Source organism: Onychostoma macrolepis, chromosome 19 (assembly GCF_012432095.1).
Source record: "Onychostoma macrolepis isolate SWU-2019 chromosome 19, ASM1243209v1, whole genome shotgun sequence".
Lineage (NCBI taxonomy): Eukaryota > Metazoa > Chordata > Actinopteri > Cypriniformes > Cyprinidae > Onychostoma > Onychostoma macrolepis.
The window spans coordinates 17770328-17792849 of NC_081173.1; the positions used below are offsets into that span (position 1 = coordinate 17770328).

Sequence of the window (22522 nt, forward strand, 5' to 3'; positions counted from 1 at the left end):
TTTTGTTTGTAGAACACTTGGCATTTAATAGTTAATTCAAGTTGAGCTGGACAGTGTTGTAGTCGAGACCAGTTCAAGACCAGGGGCCAGTTGCATAAACCTAGCCACCATGTTAAGACTATGTCTTAAGAACTAGTTTAAGCAACTAGCAGTTGCCAAGGGGTAATCAGTCTAACTTTTCCAATACAAATAAGACCAATTTAGCTTTTCATAACTGAATTAAAAAGTTATGAGTAGTAACGCCAAAAAGCAGGAATGTCCGCCAATAGTTCTAGGAACTATAAAAATGTTCCTCCGGTGCAAAAGCCCCTTTTGTCTTAACATGAACTCGACTCTCTTCTGGTCTCAGTTTTGACTTGGACTCGAACGAGCTGTGCTTGACTACAACACTAGTGGACCCATTTCTCTGTAGCTTAACATTTAGCATTGACCTTTATAAATAAGAAACTTTACCCACAAATATAAACTGGTATTTTAACAGATTCCCATGGATGTGCTATGAGAACACTTACGGATGCACTCTGGCTGGGTCCCGCTCCAGGTTAGGTCGGCCTGGCAGAGTCGTGTGGTGGAGCCCTGCAGCAGGTGACCAGGCTGACACTGGAAAGACGCCATACTCCCAACCTACACACAACACACACACACACATCCCCTCAGACACTGTGCTCCCATAACTCTTCTGGCGGCAGATTAAACACAATATTAAACACCTAATACTTCCAGCTTTGAATGACAGAGTTTCACTCCTGAGGACAGATGCTACAAAAGACTGTGACTACAAAGGTGTCGCTCAGAATTTCACATCTTTCAGGTTCCTTCTGCATCGTCGTACACCATTTGCTTCTCAGACTCGCTCTCTTAAAAGCTCAAATGGATGTGCGCTAATGTCGGGAGAATATTCTCATATATGGTACTAACCTACTTTACCTACAGCTAATGTAATCACCAGAACATGCACTTAGGAAGCCATTTTGACCTTCTTTCTGGACCACTAGTGATGTAAAGTGGCACTTATTTCCATAATATATGGTAGGGCTCCTCATGTGAATGTGGCTACTGTGCTATAATCAGCAAGGTCATGGGACAAAAAAAAAAGTGTTGCATATATGCCTATAAGTGTGGGCTGTGCTTTAGTATACATCTGAGGAAAGTAAAATATTAACGCGTCACCGAGTGGCATGTGGGCTTAGCACATTAATTGATTAACATGTCCCTGCTCACTGTGAACACGGTTGACGAGCCATAGACACTGGCGCTTATCTGGGGTGCGCGATATCTCCTCTCACTGACTCCAACATCATTAAGTCCCAGAAAGCAAAAGAGCTTGACTGGCTCCTTTTTCTCGAGGCCAGACAAATGATTTACGAATATAGAAAGGATGATATTTAGCCGTTTCATGAAGCCTCTGCAGGGCTTGACCTCTGATACTGTAACGACTTGAATTCTTAATGCCAGCACATCTTGGCGATGAATGCTCTTCCTCAGCAGACTCAGAGTTTCTGTTTTTCTCTCCTCACATCTCCCTCAGTTCACCCCTCTGTCCTGCTCCCCTGACAAAACATAATCAGATTCATTTGCACTACTGAGAAGTTGATTTTTTTGCTCTTTTCGAGTGGTTCTGTGGTGGTTATTACATCCATGCATACATTTCACCGCTCCTCAAGTGGAAAAGTCTTGAGAGGTCTTAATAATATTTTGTAGTGGATGGGAGGGAATGGAAGGCCTACACCAAGTAGTTTGTCTGAAGTGTGTTTGAGAAAAGCCATGAATCATTCTTTGAAAATCATTAAAATCGCATTCATGAAAGAATGAGGGAAGATATGAAATTTGTTCTTTTTAACCATTAATTTGAAGACGAAAGAAACAGCTCACCTAAAAATGACACTGTTATTCCAACTGCTGTATTAATCTCTATATTCAGTGAAACTGAACAGGATCTTTGACACTGATTATTGTGAAAAAATTGTTTGCGACTGTGAAAAAGTGTTGTGAAAGTGGTCCATACAATTCATGCCATGTAGTTTCAGGTTGGAATGACATAAGGGATAATATCTGATAACAAAATGTTTCATTTTTGATTAACTTTCCTTTAAAAAGCAGTGATTCTCAACGAAGTGGTCTGGGCCAAGGTGACTTAAAATTCTTTAAAATAAAGACAAAACAAGCATTAAAGGGGTCATCGGAAGCCCACTTTCCACAAGTTGATATGATTCTTTAGGGTCTTAATGAAAAGTCTAAAAACACCTTTTTTACCATGTCAAAATCAGCTCTGTTTTTATTAAGCCATTTTAGTCCATGTTGCTTTAAATGCTAATGAGCTCTGCTGACCCCGCCCCTCTCTTCCAGCAGTACTGTTTACTTTAGCCGCAAAACTGGCTAATTAGCACCTTATTAGTAAAGGTGATTTGCAAAGATTCATAAAAAACCCTTATACTCACTTCTGTAGATGGAGCTGGATCACAAATTTTCTAGCATCTTTTTTTTGGCAAAAAATATTTTACATTAGTCATACTAATACTTTTCAGTATATCCCAAACATCTAGAAAAAGTTGTTTTGGACAATGGTGGGTTGGGAACCACTGCTTTCAGAAAAAAAGGTCCAATGATATTTTAAAATAATATATGTGCATGAGTATATAATATATGAGTGTAAAAAATATGTATAATATATGAGTGGAAATTTTTTTTTTTTTTGAAAAATTATTATTACTTTTTATATTTAATAATGCATTTCAGAGTACATGGTTTATATTAGTGCTTATTTCTTAGAATTTTAGTTTGCCTCTCTTAGGCTTTAATGAGTGCAGCACTCAAGCTGACATGAACTCCACGTTTTTAATTATATATGTAGTCATCCTGCTACCTTAAAGCCAAAAGTCCTGTTAAGAGAGCCATAACGGGGCGTCCCAGGGTTCTCACAGGTGGTACGAGTTGGCTCTGAGAAAAGAAAGAAAGAAGAAAGACAAAACAAATGAATATCCAGTCACATTCTTCTTCTCAGTATCTTCTTATCTGTCACAACTGAGGCAGTTTCTTTTTCACCACCATGAGAGCATAACAGCATTTCAACTCTCATAAATACGTGCTACATCTCCCTTCATGATCCCAAACACATCTCTCAAAGCAGCGCTAAGACTCGGCTTATAGTGATGGTTATGGGGCCTGTGTGTTTATGTAAGTGCTGCAGCAGTGTCGTAACTGTTGTTTTTTTATGGTGGGCTGATGGAGACGCAGCAGGGGGCAGTGTTGCTGCAGCAGTGCATCTGCTACGACACAGCTGTGCTGTTCTGTAATTGGGATGTAGAGCACATTTTTGAGCTGACGCAGAGACCCTTGATTCAATGCAGGCGTGCAAATGACAGGACAACCTGCAAGGCTTACACAACCAACCCCTTTTCTATGCCGTTTTTTAACCGTGGAGCTTCTAATACTGAGTCAGCACACAGAAAATATATGACTGCATTGCCATATTGAGAAGAGAGTTGCAGACAGTGTTCGTGTTGCTTTGATTTTGAAGGAGGAGCCCACTAGGACGCCAAATAGTATCAAGTAGAAACTAGAACATCTGATTCACTGACTCGCATCCTTTTTTAAAATTTTTATAACAAGTTATAAAAAAAAATCAGGTTGTCACCACCAGAAGATACAATTTTTTAAACAGAAATATTTATACACAGATGAAAAACACAGTATAATATAATATAATAAAAGTTGCATATGCCCAACAATATGATACTGGTTGCAATATGATACAAAATGAATAATTTTGGTTTCTAAATGTTTCATGTAATAATGCATTGCAGAAAACACACTAAGGACAGCATAAACCTCTCCTGTGTTCTGTGTGATCTGTGTTTATTGATGCTTGGGTCATATTTCTTGTACCCTGCATAGTTTAGTTCAAATTTTGAGGATGAGGTCACGTCACACAACCTGTTCATGTTGCTATCTACCTAATTTGTCAGCTTTTACCAACTGACAGATGAATTTGCAACTGAATGCACTTTTTTTTTTTTTACGTCAAGAACAAAAGATAACTTTTAAAAATCTCAGATTTTGCTACACATAACTATGCACAATTTTAAGGTTAGTTGAATTTAATTATGTGCATCTGTGCCACTGAACTAGACTGCATAGTCAGTGAGAACAGCAAACAGGATTCATTCTATAAGAATTGTTATGCATAGTAGTTGCCTTTTAGAGCACTTAATTTCCACCCCCCAACACCCTATAATTCTTTTTCATGGAGTCTTTGAGGGTGTAACACGAGGCCTTAATAATACTCCTTTGAAAGAGCTAAATGATTACACCTGCTTTGGGGCCATGGCTGACATCTTCTGTTGGCACAATACACTAAATGCTTAAAAACGCCAATCAGAGCTCATCCAAATCTCCTGCTGGCTGTTCACGGCTCCTCAATAATGGCCTCACAGAGTTGGGACCATTTATTCAATTACTTGCTCAATTAAAAACAATTATCGATGTATTTATTGACGTTAGGAGAAGGACTCCCTCATGGATATATAAACTGAGGCGTTTAATCAGATAAACACTGTACTTAGGGGGACAGTGAGAAGAGTCTTTGTTAATGAGACATGGAGAAATGGATGAAGATAATACAGCCATAAGGCCAGTTCAAACACAGAGAAGAAAGAAAAGTGAAAAGAAATAAGGTATGTATACATAAATAAATAAACAGAAATACTGTTAGAACTAATTCACAGAACTCTATATTTTAAAAGAGAGAAACAATTCTTTGTGAATAATAACTTTGATTTAGTTCACATCAGTCTCTATGGTGTCTCTCATGATTCAAAAGCACCCTAAAGCAGCTTTACAGAGATCAGTGCCTTAATACCCTCCAGTAAGGGAACCTGGGGTGAAAGTAACAAGGGAAAAATCTGTTGGGGTAGAATGCGAAATAAACCCCGGAAGGAACAAAGACTCAAAACTTGAAGCTTAAGTTACAAACTCAAGATTTCACATAGTTTAACTATAGTCAAGAAACCAAAAAAGAGTTATCTATAATTCAAAAAGTCAGAAACAGAAAATAGTTAACAAAATAGCATTGACAATTCGTTTTTTACACTCATTTTTGCACTAATAACAGAACCTTCATGTCATTTTTCAAAACTCTAGACACATAATTCACAACCGATGATGAAAATGCATTTTTCAAAACACTTAACACTTTTTCCAAATGCTTGGATACAATACACATGAGTCAAAGATCTTTTGTTCATTGAACTAAAATCACCTGTTCAAAATGACTCAACCTGATCAAGAGATGGAGGAAAGGTTGAGAGGGGCCCAGAACGATGTTCGCTGGGGGGCCTGACCACCCATTTTCAAATGTTTAATGATTCCAGTGTCTGTACTTTTCTCTCCAGTCTATTACAATGACGAATTTGTAGAACCACAATGAAAGCTGCATCATGTGTTTTGAACAACTATATTTAATGATTGTACTAACAACTACACAGTGAAACTATGGGTATATTGTGTGTGGGTGATCTACAGTAATGTTCCTATGATATTTCATAATAAATTAGTTTTTTGAACCAATGCTTCTGCAAATGCAAGGCTTCTTTAAAGATATGAACGCAATATGCAAAGTTTTGAACATCGGACAGCCTGTGTTACAAATAATGACAGTTTTGAGTTTTGTGTCTAGTGTCTTGAAAAATGACAAGAAGGTTCTATTATTAGTGCAAAAAAGTAAAAAACTGTAAAAGAGATCATATCATCATATCTTCAGAAAATCAGACAGTAATATATAATCCTGCAAATCAGAGAATTTATATTGCAAACAGTACAAAGATCTATATAAACAGTATGTATTTTATACAATATACAATACATGCAGAAATAAAAAATACTTAAGTTGAAAAAAGTGATAGCATTTAAATAAAACTGAACTAAAAAGAGCAGTGAGTTAAAATGATGAATGTGTTACACTTCACAACAGGGTTTGATTAGTTAACATTGATAGTTCATTATACCTAATGCATTAACTAATGAATAACGTTTTTACAAGATTTATTAATCTAGGTTCATGTTAATTTGAATATACTGTTGTTCACTGTTAATTCATGCCTTTTCAGAATATATTAATGTTAATTTATACAACTTGAAAGGCTAAAATGTATTTGTACAATGTAAAAATTAACATGAACCGAGATTAATAAATGCTGTAAAAGTATTGTTCACTGCGAGTTCACGATACCTAATACATTAACTGGTGATGATGAATTGAACCTGAATTGTAAAGTGTAGCCAATGAATAATTTGATTGGTGAATTATAGAACTTCAGTCAGGTCACAGGTGCATGCCTCAGTGCACCTGTGCTTGAGGAGGTCATGGGAACCGAGCCGAGAAGCAGAGGACAATAACTTCACAACAGCTGCCACTGCCAGCCGTCAAGAAGTGAGTTCGTCAAGTTGAAGTTTCTCATGCAATTTTGTTTTCCCTGGCCTCCGTTCCACACTTCATACTCGTCTGCCAACTGTTCCCACTTCCCTTGTTCTGTGGTCACTAAAAGGAGTGGCTTTGTTCTTTCCCACCATAATTGTGTCAATACAACATCAGGCCCAACTGGAGCAGCACTGGCCTGGGCTGCTAGGGCTGTGGGAGGGCATCGATTTCTTTGGAGTTGTTGTTGCTAAATACTTTTGAGCTTGTCTGCGCACTGGGCGACAAATAATACCAAAAGGTCTTGTTGTTGTGGGCGGTAATAATAAGACTACTGGAAAGCATTATTTGAGGCAAAACTTGAAATTCTAACCACCTAGCTTCTGCTGAACTGAACCATGAAACCATAAAGAGATGAATGACTTAAGTGAGCGTAATTGCTTCTCGCTTAGCAGAGTTGGACGCAGTGGTCAGCTTCAGTTGGCTGATTATTTGGTTTTAGCATTATGAGGTTTTGATATACATACTTCTAAAAAATTATTATGGCAGTCTGTTTCACTGGGAATTTAACATATGGTTTAAACATGCAAACTGTGTCAGCATAATTGATTTACCTATACAGCGAGGCTGGGATCCACTCCAGGTGCCATCAGCCTGGCAAATGCGTGTAGTACTGCCTACTGGGATGTAGGGAGCCATGCAGTTAAATGACACCTCGGACTGGAAGATGAAGCTGCGGCCTTCCCTCGAGCCAAAAGCAGGGATTCCCGGATCCCCACAGAACTTAGCTATAATCACAGTGATCACAAAGGAATACTTTCAGCTAAATCATTCTCGAATGGTTAGTCATGAATGATGCTGAAAGCTTTGTCGTTATAAAACAGGATGAATGCTTTATGATGTTACCCTTAATATTTAACATTTCTCAGAAAGAGAGAAAAAGTGATGCAAATATTGAAATTGTGAATACAGCAATGTGAGGAATATTCCAAAATCTGAAATATACACTGTCTATGGTTCATTCATCACACTAGAAAAGGAAGGTCAAAACTAGCAGATTGCATTGTGGGATGTAGCATCACGCTGTGTGCTCTGATGCATGTATACTGCACATTTTGGCAAATGTAGCTGGTCATCCAGTATTTTTTGAGGCTCTTATTCTCACCAAAGTCGCATGATGAAAAATACTGTAAAAAACGTAATATTGTGAAATATTATCACAATTTAAAATAACCTTTTTCTATTTTAATATATTTTCAAATGTAATTTATTCCTGTGATCAGCATTACACGATCCTTCAGAAATCATTCTGGTATGCTGATGGTAATGAATAAACCTTTCTTAATATCACTGTTGAAAACAGTTATGTTTTTTTTCAACTGTATCTAAGCTTTCGTAACATGATGTCTTTAATGTCACTTTTGATCAATTCCATGCATCCTTGCTGAATAAAAGTATTCACTTCTTTAAAAAAAAAAAAAGCATACTGACCCCAAACTTTTACACATTATATATTGCAGGAAAAGTAAGTATAGTATGCTATTATGCTATTCTGAGCATAGCCATATAACAGTGGGGGAAGTCCCATGCCCTGTGGTAAACGTTATCCATTGCCCTGCCACTGTCAGGCAAACAATAGGTCTCTGGAGGGAAAATCAATCACATGGTTGACGTCACCAGCTGACTGATCCATCATAAATATGCTGGTCAGACTACTGTGCCTGAGATCTAGCACTACAAACTTGACTTTTCTTGATGAATTATAGATATGCTGTCAAGATATAAAATAAAAGTGGAAAAGAAAGAAGGAAAAAAATCAGTACCCTGACAAAGTCAGAAGTATGCTTACTTTTTCGAGCAAACGATTTTTTTTTTCAATTGCCTGCTTTTGTTTCATGTGAGGGCTAAAGCAAGGGTACCTTTGTGATAACTAGGCTTTTTAAACTTTAAATTCTCATACCATGTCTGGAGGGTCTTCATCTTAGACATCATACAGCATTGTGCTGAAACAGACTGATATCCCACCATGCTAAGCCCACCTTGTCTGGTGTCCTAAACAAATATTACTACCTAATCCAGCCAGGCCTGTAGCCAGCTATGAGGTCATTTTCATGTTCAAAAATAAAATTTGTTCTCTGAATGACTAATTTGCTGTTAAACTCATATGAATGTCTGCATGACATGTATACTACAGTTCAGACAGTTTGCAAGAATTTTTAGCGTCCGTGGTATGAAAATGATCGCTGTGAGATGCTGCCGGTGTGAACGAGTTGTGAGTGAGGGCGCGGGCACAGCCTCCATGTTGCCAGATCCATATATTATACGCGTTTTTGGACTTGTCTTTTCCACTTAATTTAACACTTTAGAAAGGTAATAAAGTAGGAAGGTGCGGTTTCCTACTTTATTACCTTTTTTGTTTAGGGTCAGCGATATCTTTATCTTATCTTATTTGTAAAAGATTTGACAATTTTGGTTATTTTTATTTGTTTTAATAGTAATATCTGGCAACACTGCATCGCCGGCACTTAAACTGACAATAACAAAAAAGCCCACGGACAGGTTATAGCTGAAGGATACGACATTCGGTAAGGGAAACGCAAAAATAAAAAATATATATATTATGATATTATCTGTCAGAAACGTTATCAAAAACAGTAGCATTTAACAGTACACAGATCTGTAGAACAAGTAGGTTACAGAATGGAATGAAATTAAATACACAAACACTAGACATGAAGAATGTCATTCAGTAGACCTATAGTAGTTAAATTTTCATAAATCATGCAATGAACATTCAAAAGAGCACTAGACAAAGTTATCAGCTATATAGCAATGGTTATTAATAAAAACTATAACAGTAATATGTATTGTTGCATGAATAATAAACAAATGATAAACTTATCCACCCCTAACTATATTAAAGTATTAACAAATTATGATGCAATAAATATGATTTAAAAATGAGAGAGAAAACATCTTTCACAAACATCTACATATCTGTCTCTTTTGAACTGTTTATAGCGTATATAATGAGTTGTATTTGTAGGGGTTATTATAGCACGATTCTTTAACACCAACATCCCCCCCGGACCTCACTCATTTTCAAAGCCTGGCTACAGCCATGAATCCAGCAGATCTAATTGATATCAAGACCTATATGTTCACATTCAGTGATGATACAAATCAATCAATGTCTGATCATGACTTCCTCGCCAACAGCAAGTAGATAAGTTGCAGACATAAGGCAAGGTATGAACTTTCTGCTGCTTTTTTGGGAAATGTTGGTTGCAAACACCCACAGGGATGAAGCCGTCAGCTTGATTAATATTGATAGAGTAGTACAGTACTCACGCAAGCACTGGGGCACCTCACCACTCCATGTACCATTGCCCACACAGGTGAGAATGGCAGGGAAAGAGAGCTCATATCCTGGGGAGCAGCTGTAACTCACGCTGGTGCCCCACTCAAAGTCACGTCCCTCCAGGAGGCCGTTTGAGATGGGTGGAGGAGCTGTGCAGGTAACGGCTAAAGGAACAAGTTAAACAGAGGAGAGTTAAGCTCATACTTAGAATGACATGCCTGATACAGTTAGAATGTAACCAATATAATAGTAAATTTGTCTTGATTTCTAGTAAAAATGTCTAAACACCCTTAAAATAATACAAATGACACATTCCAGGGCTTTTTTCCTTTTAAACAAATGATCAGTGAAAGGAGGTGCTTAACCTTCAGAAAATGCTGATTGTTAGCCTCAGGAGGGCAAAGTAAATATAAAATGAGCAGTTTAATTTTCTATTCATTTTGTATGCGGTTTGCAATTCATGCAAATTTGTTAGCAAAATTTGAGAAATAAATACAGTTTAAACCCCTATTTGATGTGATTCACTTCTAGCAATAAACATTAAATAAACATAACTCTCCATAGGAGGTAGTTAGTTTGGAATCAAATGTGGTTTGTAGTTAACTGCATTTCCAATAAATGAAAGAAAAACTTTTTGTTTGAATACAACAGCTCGGGTAACATGGTTACACGTTTCCAATCTTCTTTATGAAACAGTCTAAATGATGCTATCTTAGATATCAGGCACAAGAACATTGCCATTTGTAAACATGTACATTTATTATGAATAATCTTAGTTAATATATTAGCTGTTAAAATATTATTAATATATAAGACAACATGTGTAAAAAAAATGTAGCGTTAAGTGTAGCAGTAACTATAACAGGACTAGCAGTTTCAGTAAGGTAGAGAGATTAATTGCTTCTGCTAACACCGCTGAAGTCATTGAATGCTATATCTGTCTTAGAGGCCCCATCTTTTCCAATAACTGCCCACACAACTCTGTGAGGTAAGTCCTCTTTCCCAGTTATCAGTCCTCAGGTACCACATGAGCCCTTAAAATCAATCACACTCTACCAGACAGGAAGCCAATGCCTTGCTCAAACAGGCACTCATGATGACACATGCCCCCACTTATGGTGCAACACCCCAATATGATGCTCACACACACACACACTCACACACACACACACACACACACACACAATCTTTATACCATGGTAAAGTTCTAGCCACAAGGTTATTACTGCCTGCAAAAACTATGCTTCGACTGCTTCTTTATGAGCTGATCGTGTTGCCTTTGCTTCACTCATGTTGATAGAACCAATAAACTTCTAACAAAGCCCATTGTTGTATTATTAATCAGAATCAGTGTTGGCATCCTTTAAAGAGGCCTGGACCAGATTGGAGCTCCTAAACTAATGAATATTTCATGAAAACCATCGAGAACTGCAGGAAAGAGACAGAAGGGACACACACATACTCAATGTCAGGATGCTCCCCACACCTGAAGCATTTGACAGAGGTGGGAGTGGTTCTTTTTTGAGTCGACTCACTTTAGCATGCATATTAATGGCTCTGTGAGACAGAATATCAGTTCAGACCAAGGATATGAAGTTCAAGGCTCTTCAGATATGTATGCACAACATGTCCTTTAAGAGACAGGAGGAGGCCGCTGCCTTCAGGAATAAATGAGACATCTGTGTCTATCTAAATGAGCTTTGCAAAATGGCATTCGATGCCAGGGCACTGGTGAGGATCACAAATGCATCGTCCAAACCTGGAATTCAATTTCATATCACTTTATATATTCCGTACCAGTTCATCTCCTGGCAGTGGGAAGATGACAGGAGTCATTTGTGAAATTAATTACGAGAAATGCAAGGGCTCATAGGTCAAAGCTGATTATAATAATGGGGACAACACAGCCCTTAAGGGGTGAACGCTCAGTCTACAAATGTGTTTGTGTTCCTGTTGTACGACTGTCATTTGTCAAACAGCATGATCGGTTGATAAAACATGAATGTTTACCGTTCATTGTAGCGCAATCGCACAAGAAAAGATGACCTACAAGGGTGGATAAACATTCCTCCCCTTTTTAGCTCTACATTTCAAACAAGACATCCATCACAATGGGTGAAGACACAAAGCTGGAAGACCTCAACCCACTCTGGGTGAAGCATCTGTGCATCTAACGCTTGGGGCGGTTGGGGCCAGATGTACAGATATATCAGTGAGCGAATAATCTTAGGCCTTGCCTTGTGAACAATAAAGCTCTTTGACTTTACTAGGCAGAGAAAATGTTAGAGTAATGTGTTAATCTTGGGATGATGAAGCCTGTGGGAAATTTCCTAATGGGAAATTAAGTAACACTTAATAAGGTTTAATCTGTCATATTAATTGACACATTAAATATCATTATCCTAAATTAATAAATACTGTAAATGTTAATTTGATAGGTCACACTTTACATTAGGTGGCCTTAACTACTATATACTTACATCAAAAATAAGTACAATGTACTTATTGTGTTCATATTGTATTGCATATTGTATCATATTGTAAATGGGACCATTTGATAATTATATCATTGTTCGATGTTAATCCATATTTGGTCATAGTCCATTAACAAATGTTCATTTATTCAGTTTAAAATGCTAAATAAATAACAAGTGGTTCTCAACCAGGGGGCCGGGGTCCACTGGGGGGCCTCTGGATGAATCTAAATTTAAATGCTGAACACACCCACAGACACACACACACACACACAAAAAAAATCTACTTATGAACTGAAAATCACATTCATTTGTTCTCCTCAGTAACTCTTTTTATTGAAGAACACACAGAATCAGAACCTTGTATTTTCTGGAATCACAAAATGAATAATGGTTTTTCATTTTTAATATATCAACACTCCCAGTTTCTGCTATAAACATAATATGTTAAGCTGTCTTAATTACAGCAGAAATACCAGAGGAAATACTTTAGGATATTGTGTTTGACAACTATGGTCTTTCAAGTCAAAAAGGTTGAGAATCACGTCAGTAAAATTATTGTTCATTGTTATTTCATGATACTTAACACTCTAACTAATGTAAACAAATTGAACCTTATCGTCAAATGTTACCACAATTTATTATACCTGTTACTGTTATAATGTTAAAGGATGTTTAAATCAAGTTTTACCTTTACAGAAAGGCACAGGGGCGTTCCAGGTACCATTTCCGGTACAAGTGATGGTGGAGAAACTCTCGATTTCCATTGTATAGCCAGGCTGGCACATGAAAGTGATGTTTTGTCCAATGGTGAAGTCTTCACCATATCTCAGGCCATTGGCTGGCACTCCTGGGTCTCCACAGTTGATCACTGAAAAGTAAAGATCACAGCTATGATGTTTATAGGCCAAAATGAACTACTGTGTTGAGTACAATGCGCTAATAGTCTCTATTTGAGCTAAAAGTCTGGGCAATTTACAATCTGCCAAACAACAGCAGTGTAGATCTTTATTCAATATCTAATACAACTCATCAGATGGCAATCATAGCTTTTTGTGGCAATGTGATTGAAGCTATCGAAACAAACCTTGGGGAGCCACATTCACAAATCATCTTTAACAACTCATTTACGCTACAGCAATCTTTAGGACCCCTGGCTTTTTATTTGAAATGATAGATCTTGTTATTATGTAAAGAAATCAATAGTAGCACGCAAGCACGGCTCCCGTCCCACCGGCGTCCCCGAGGTGCAACTTCGAATCAATTCCACAGATCTTTTACAATTATCATTCCTTCCAATGGATAAATAAGAGGAGGTCGGATTGGAATAATGTGAGAAAGAATACAGTGCCACTGGAATTCAGATGAAACAAATTTGTAGTTTTGCACTCTGCTGTGGCTGACAAAACCTCGCTCGATCAGTGCATTTATTTAATTATTTCCCAGATGCAACATCTTAATTTCCTCTATTGATTTATGGTGGACCATTACTTACTTGTCACCCTTCAGTTGCCATATGTTTTGTGTCTTTTGGAAAAGGATGGAAAATGATGTTTTGTAAAATCCATCAGCGGCCTTGCACATAAACATGTCAGCTGATGGTGAGAAATGGCTAACGCTAAATGCTAATGTGACTCCTCCCTTGGACACAGCCATGTATCACCGCTTTTGCACCACTCAATAAACACATGTAGCGCTGCATCAATTAGAGCTGGTTTGGTGCACCGCCCATATAATACCAGTCAACAGTACGCAGGGAATACGTCCACGTTTAAGGGTGAACGTTTGAGAGCATTAAGAGAAGTGATTATGGATGATAATGCCAACTTAGCTAGACACATTACGCATGCTTAGCTGTTTTATTGTGTTGTGAGACTCTTCATCGTTACTCAAACAACTACTACTGCGAGAGTTTTTAATCAACTAGATATGTGAGTGTTCCATCACTCACAAAATTGAACTGAAATAGATTCAAATGATAAAAAGCGTGATCCATATTCATACTGTGAGCAAAAAACAAAGCTGGAGCAAATAGCTATTTGGCTACTGGTTAACATCATCAAATAGTCCATTTGACCTAAAAGACACTGATGCTTTTAAATTAAATATTACTAAAGACACACATTTGTTCTTGGAATATTATGTACCTATGAATCATTATAGATTCATGGACTAGACTGTAAAATAAGTTAGTAATTTTTGGTAAATGGTAAAATGCTACAGTAAAACAATCTAATTGGTAAGTTACTCACCGTATACATAAATCGTTATGGACAGGCCATTTATGAAGAACACCGATTCATAATGTGGTTTTCTATTGTACCATCTGTTTTATTACGGTGGTTGTCAGTACATTTTAAAGGTACACAAAAGCAGAATTTGGAAGTTTATACGGTTATAAGTTGTAAAATATACAGATACCATTGTGTCCATAGCAGGGCTATGAAATAATTGATTAATGTATCTAACAGAGCAAAAGTGGAACTATCCTGACCTTTACATCTTCCTGCCTTTGACAAAAGAACATCTTGGAGCTACCTCGGAGAAACCGGATCCTGCAATCCCACTAATTCTGACCCAATTCTTCTAGAAAATGCACTGAAAAGTTTCTAACCTTCTCTATTCAAAGGAACACCGGTTACTCTCATGGTGATGCCTGAATTAAACTTCCATAAAGTTGGTCCCCTGAACTCTCAGCAAGAGGACTTCTCTCTATCAGTCAAGGTCTGTTACCATGACAATACATTTTTAGTACAGCTTTACACAAATTAATCCCTCAAGCACATCCGTCATATCACCTCATTACAACCTATAATGAAGCACTACTGAGGCCATTTTGGTTTATTCGAAAACAAACAAGCCTTCATTTCTATTTCAAGTTCAACAAATCCCCTGCCGTATCTCACTTGTTTCACACTTACAGGTGCAGTTGGGTGCAGTGCCAGACCAGGTGCCGTTAGCTTGGCATTGCCGTGTGGTGGAACCACTTAGCAGGTAACCATCCATACAGGAATAGATGACTGAATGTGAGAAGGTGGTGCCGTCCAGTCGATATACCCGTCCATTACTGGGAGTCCCAGGGTTACCACACTGCACCGCTGTAGTATTTTAAAAACAAACAAAAAGAAAAATGTATGAAAAGTTATCACTTAACATTCTTGAGTGAAATAACATGTCACATTATTTAGTAATTTCATTAGGGACCACAGGGGATAGCTAGGGGGTGTCAGTGTTTCTTTTGTCTGCTTTTATTTTGTATCTCAAGGTTTCGTGTTGTCTCTCGTCTCAACTTGTTCCAGCTGTTCACGCATGTACCTCATTTCCTTATTTTCCCTTGTGTACTATATCGTGACATGTTCCATCATTTTGAGTCACTTTGACCTAGAAATACAAACATTTTTATATACGGAAGGAAAAAGCAAAGTCTCAGATTTCTGATTATATTATTATGTTTTTGAGATATATTCATTTAAATGATGGCTGTAATAAAACCCCGTTTTTAAGAAAATAATCTACAAAAAATCCAATCAGAAATCATAGACATTTTCAAAATGTTACACATTATCTGACAGAATCACTATAGTTTGAGTTCAGTAAGATTTTTATTCAGTAAGGATGCCATAAAGTGACCAAAACTGGAAATAAAAACTTATGTTTTAAAGATTTATTTCTATTTCAAATAAATGCTGTTCTTTTTAACTTTTTATTCATCGTATAATTCTGAAAAAAAAAAGACATCATGGTTTCCACATAACATAAGTACCACAACTGTTTCCAACATAATAATTTCTGATCAAGACTGAGGTAACGAATGCTGAAAATTCAGCTTTGCCATCACATTAATAAATTAGATTTTAAAATGTATTGATATAGAAAACAACTATTTTAAATTGTAATAATATTTCCCAATTTGTCCCAGGAACTTATTATTATTATTTTTTACCCCAGACCTGTTGCTGTCTGCGTTTCCATCTGGTGATGTAGGTCTGCGCGCGTTTCTCAATACGAAGCACGCAAATTTCGGACTTGCGTCCTCCTCGGTAGTTCTGACTTCGCGAGTCCGACTCTGGAGTGTGAACTCCCGCGGACGAGACGACGCAAGTCCGGTAATTCTGCAAAGAGCGGCATACTTGATAACATCAGTAAGCTCGCCTCGTCTGCTGCAATCTTCCTCACTGTATTTACAATAGGATGAAATATGATATCAAACACCACTGCCTCTTTTCGTTTTCATTTAAACATATTAATATAGCCGCGGAAATGAAGTTCAGGGAATGTACATTACAATGAAACGAAATATTATATCAAACAGCATTGCCTCTTTTCATTTTCATTTTAACATATTAATAGATTAATAGAATAATAGAATAAAGATGGAATCTACCTGTCAGATTTACCCAAAGCGAATTATATCATTATACCAGCGAATTATACCACTACAGAGACATCAGAGCCAGCGGCAAATATCAGAAGGACTAGCCGAGGTTATGCTCCTCTCAGTGGGATACATGAGCATTGAGCGCCCGGTGATTGCGTGGAGCTCATGTCTCCGAAATCGGCGACGCACATTTTCAAATAGGCGCGCTTGCTGCGTCCCAATTCGCTTACTTATACCATGCCCTAAAAGTATGTACTCTTTTTGTGAAGAAAAAGTACATACTTTTGAGTATGTAGCAGAATAGTAGGCAAGCTTTGGGACATACTACTTCGTCACAGCTGCTTCTTTAATAACGGACACTCTGTTGCTTAGTTACGTGCATTCTGTAACTGTTTAAACTGCCCTGTCAATCATCTTAACAGTTAACAAAATCCACATTTCGTTTAATTAGATTTCCTACCGTATTGGAGAGAAATAAAGAAGCACATCGCGGGACTTTCATGCCGAGAACTCTGCTCATGTTTTTGCATAATGATGCATTTCAAAGTTAATGACCAAACGTATCATTATAAAAGATGAAAATTATGCTGATGAAATATAACGTGGATAACATTAAATAAATATTTTTTTTCATCAGGTTAGACATTGATTATTTTATCACTCAAATCCCTTTCTCTACCTGTCCGTCGGTCGCGCATATCCGCCATGTTTGTAGTATGTAAACACTTTTTATGCGTGTTTGTAGTTCTTATCGAATCCCCGTCCACCGCGCAATATGTTGTGGGCAATATTAGCAGTTAGAGTGTGCATCGATCTGCACTTCGAATTCTAACCGGAAGTAGTAGACCATCTTTGGCATACTTTTTTTAAACATACTATGATTTGGGACATACTAATTCTATTTTCGAATACTATTTAGGACAGACAGTTTGTGAATTGGGACGCAGCAGCTGTCTTTATAAATAAACCGCAGATTTGAGTTTTAAACAACTACATTCTCCCCTGAAATACTTTTAAAACTACATTTCATGACACAATAACAGTAATATTTAAAAAAAATTATGCAAATATGGTGGTTGAAATACAGTGCTGTGTGAACTCAACCAATCAGCATGCTCAGCGCCCAGGTCCCGCCCCTGAAAGTTCCAAACCTTTGAAAAAGTACTACCTCTCGAGCAGGGACTATCTGGGGGGCAAATTTGTACCAGAACTTTATTTAGGTCCTGGTTCCCCTCTGGTAGCCCAAAGTCCCTAGTTCCTGGGTAAAGTTCCTGCGGTGGAAAAGGGGCTATAGTTCTACTTAAACAGCTTTGGCGATTTAAAATGATCACATACCCCCCTAGTGTCTTGTCCAGCCTTGAATCTTTGTCATGTTCCTTAGTCTCAGATGGCACACACAGTCTGTTCGCTGATCATCTGATGTACAGTATATTGCTCACAAAACTGTCTAAGTAGGTGGTACTTGGCAAGAATAAGTGGCAGTGTGGACAAGACCATATGCTGTTCAGTCAAAGGTCTGACTACATGAGACTTTGTGCTTTTTAATTAGCAATACAAATATTCTGCCATGAAGCACTTACTAATTGAACTGGATTACAATTTTTCAGAAGTAGTCCGTTATCTGTACAACTGTATATTTCATTTATTAAGTAGCTTCCCCCAAACTGTATTTGATATATCTTAAGATTATCTGGACATCTGATGGGAAGAAAGTGATGGTCTAAAGGAACAGATATCATTAGAGAGACGTCTTTGACCATGTAATGACTATGACATGGCACAGTGGCTATAACAGAATGAGGAATTAGCGTCTGTAAGGCTTAAATGAGCTGGGATGAAGTTTGAAGATATGGTATGACAGGCCCGTAGATCATACCCGGAGCATGGCACCGAGACCGAGGAAATGAAAGGACAAAAAAAGAGAGCTCTTTATTTCCGCAGAGATGCTGGTTGAGTGAATTAACTGGCTGAAAACCTATTAATCCGCCAAGCCAAAGTGCTTTCTTGGTTGACTGCAATGGAAGAACTCAGGCTTCCTTTCAGGATGGAATCATCTCTCTGCGCAGCTGTTAAAAAGACAGTGCTTGCGGTACACCTCCATGACGGCAAACTCGAGCACTCTCTTTGTCTTGCGATGACAGGCTGACCATTGTGATTCCCATAGGGCTTGTCATTTTGCAGCATGGGGGACAGATTATAGCGCAATGCCTTCCCCCTCAATTAGTCACTGTTGCTGTATCCCTGTGCCAATTGCCGTCTCTCGCACAATGGCTTAGGTCATGTCAACTATATGTTCTGTGGGAGGTGGGAGCCCTGGGAGAAACACCATTAGTCAGGTCTCAGAGCAAGAAAACAAGATGGTGCATCATGTTTCTGCAGAAAACACTGCCTGCTTGAGTCTGGAAGTGACTAGTCATCTTTCATTTGTGCTGTAGACTTTACAGCCTCGGGGAAAATGTGGGTTTATTACGTGATGTGGGACTCTGACAACTGTACAACTGTAACGGCAGGCCCAACTAAAACATCAGGTAACAATGTGGTGGATGGTGATATATTATTTAGCGGGTAGTTGATTTTATTGTTTGTCACTGATAAATGACTTTTGGGACTATTTTATGGTATAATAAAGACAACACTTGCTTCCAGGGGGTTGGATGCAAGATCATTATTAAAATGAACAGGAAGGTCTTCTGTTCAGCATTTAGTAGTGCTACTAAAGAAATAACAAGGCAATGCTTGTTAAAAGGTTCAAAATAAGTTCCACTGTTCCACTCTACTTCTAAACCAACTCTTAGTTGCTGATGAGAAAGTATTTTGGTATTTTTATTATGCTTAAATCTTTACTATATAAACCATTTTCAACCATAATTCTTGAGAGATGTGATCTGTTTTTTCTCTTTAAAAAACAGCATCTATATGAAATAAAAATAAATATACATAAATTTGAACAATTTAATGCATTCTTGTTGAATAAAAGTATTTCTTTAAAAATACAAAAAATAAATTTAAAAAAATTATACTGACCCAAATCTTCCAAACTTCTGAATAAAGTGTATATATTCCGATTTCATCGGAATACAGTGGCTACTTCTGAATGGCCGTCAAATGCAAAAAGATTTAAATGAAAAAAGCATGATCAAAATATAGGCAAAAGGCAAAAAGATGTTTGGAACCAGATGGTATAGTTACGGAATCTCCCTGCAGGGGTTAACATGGGCATAGTAAAATGCCAAATCTAGATCCCTTGATTTGAACAAACAGATTTCATTACATGCAGTCAGTTCTAAATATCGGCTTTGACAACAAAATCGCATTTTTGTGTGCAGCATGAAAGCCTTAGATCAGCCGAAGACTTGTTAAAACAAACTCCTGACTAAGTAGCTTAGGGCTGAGATGTCTTACTTCTGAATTCACCTAACCAAGTGGAAGAGAATATGTGCAATGTGAAGTGAGAGTGGGAGTTGGGCAGTTTTAGAGATGCTGGATCATGTCAGCTGCTGCAGGCGCTTACGTTTGCAGGAGGGCTGAGTACCGGACCATGTGCCGTTGGGGAAGCACATCCTTTCTGCGGAGCCAAAAAGCTCGTATCCCACCGAGCAGCTGAAGTGCACTTTACTACGTATTCGAAAGTCACTCTCATCTCTGCTGCCATGGGATGGTGTGCCTGGGTCACCGCATGTCCCTGATGAATCACCTTGAGAAACAGAGAGAGGAATAAAAAAGACAATAGAGATTGAAAAGAGGTGAGGGTCATTCCAACTATATCGTAAATTTTTATGTCCCCATTGTATGTGTCTTAATATATTGGATAAAATATTAAACTCATCCTTTTATAAATGGCCTTTCGATTAGTTATTCTTAATATCACCATCAATTGAACAAATGGGCTGAATTTTAAATAGTTTTACTGCTTTCTTTATGCAGATGAAAAAACCTGCTAATTTATTATTCCAGGTGTTTCTAATTTTTGTTTCCTTTCTCTACTCAAAAGCGTTTTTGGGAATATTTCGTTTTTTTTAATTACCCTGTGTCCTCAATTTTACTTTCCTTCCTGTTAGTCTTTTATAAGTCATTTAATAATTCATGAATGACATCATTCTCCTGGAAATAACAGTTTTGGTGGGAAAACAACAGCACAAACATGAACATGAGTTGATGAATTTTATGCATTAGTTGGCTTATTTCACTCAAAAACATTCCATCTTGTTTGATACAATTACGGGAAAAAAAATGAAATGATGTATTTTTATTTCTATCGTGTTCATTTCTTGTTATTGTGTATATAAAAAGTTAAAACTTAAGTGCCTGAGGCTGACGAGCATATTTGTAAAAGTCTCCTTTATAGAAATACCTTCTTAAACACACAAGCGTATTAATCTTACTGTAGAAATATGAGGAAGAAAAAAAAGAAACCAAGTGTAAAGAAACATACTATTTTAACCTATTCCACTGCCAAACGAAAAAAAAAGGATGACTAGTCCTGCGCCTGTTTTCCAGCCCCTCTCAGGATGTAATCTTGGAGGAGGACATCTTTTTTTCCATGCACTCAAGGCTCTGCTACAGCTCTCTGGAAATTGATATTCCTGATTGATTCCTGCTGCTTCCATATATCTGAGCTCAGGGCCCTGCAGCCTTGCACCTCACCTGAACCTGAGCTCCATTCATCATCAGCACACTAACGCACACAATCACACAGAAACACACACCTGCACACGCACATTCATGCTCACAGGGTTTATGAATAATCTCGACACACCAAAAAATATAGAAAGTGATCGTTTGTGATTGTGTCACGTCGCATAGAAGTTTCACATTCAGTGTGCACAGACAAATCGCCTGCTGCTGGAAACCTGGTTAGGACACAGTGTTAGAAACCATGACTTATTGCTCAAACCCTGGACAAGAGAGCTAAAATAGATCAGTGGCTGGTTGTGCCAGCTGTGTGCAAGTTATAACTTAGTGCCGATTTGCACCAGAACCATAGGGTTTTAAGGGTGCTTTCACACCTGCCTCATTTAGTTCGTTGAATCACACTAGAGTTCGTTTTCCCTCTTGGTGCGGTTCGTTTGGGCAGGTGAGAATGCAGCAATCGCACTCGGGTGCGCACCAAAAGCGGACCAAACAAGCGCACCGAGACCTAGCTGAAAAGGTGGTCTCGGTCCGCTTCCAAACGAACTCTGGTATGGTTCGTTTAAGGTGTGAATATGAACCGGCCTCGATCCGATCCAATTGCAGAAAGCACGCTCAGAAAACACACAGCTCGCGCATATAGTGCTGTTGTTTGCATTTCAATCACTTAAATCACTTGTTTTCAAACCGCAATGCTTAAAAACGCGTGCAAATTATGAGTTTTCGTGACCATAGCGCCCACAGCAACGTGACATGAGCGCACTAAATAGGCTAAAGCTTGCCGCAAAGCCCAGCAAAAGTTACAATGAATGTGTCTGGGGGAAATACTAAGGAGATATTTGAATTATTTATTAATAAACTAGTGTTTTCTGAGTCAGTCCATGATTAGCCTGTTTAAAAACATTTAAAAACATTTTTTTTTTAAAGTTATGTTTTCACAAACATATTGTGCAGCACAACTATTTTCAACATTGATAATAATAAGAAATGTTTCTTGAGCACCAAATCAGCATATTAGAATGATTTCTGAATGATCACGTGACACAGAAGACTGGAGTAATGGCTTCTGAAAATTCAGCTTTGCCATCACAAAAATAAATTACAATTTAAAATATATTCAAATAGAAAACAGCTTATTTAAATTGTAATAATATTTCACACCCTCACTGTTTTTACTGTAAAGCTTCTTAATGGTTCAATAAACATACACATCATATTTGACTACACAATACTTTACAGAAGGCTTACAACCTGGGCTAACTTTTGCC

The 22522-nt window shown here is 37.8% G+C and overlaps 1 protein-coding gene across 1 annotated transcript in view; it reads right to left on the minus strand.

Moving 5' to 3' along the window:
* csmd3b (CUB and Sushi multiple domains 3b) overlaps positions 1–22522 on the minus strand; it is a 420302-nt gene that overhangs the window by 11498 nt on the left and 386282 nt on the right. The window contains 7 exon segments of the mRNA XM_058753321.1: positions 513–624; positions 2864–2937; positions 7027–7200; positions 9764–9937; positions 12939–13118; positions 15169–15345; positions 20137–20319. Coding sequence (XP_058609304.1) covers positions 513–624; positions 2864–2937; positions 7027–7200; positions 9764–9937; positions 12939–13118; positions 15169–15345; positions 20137–20319 — 1074 coding nt within the window.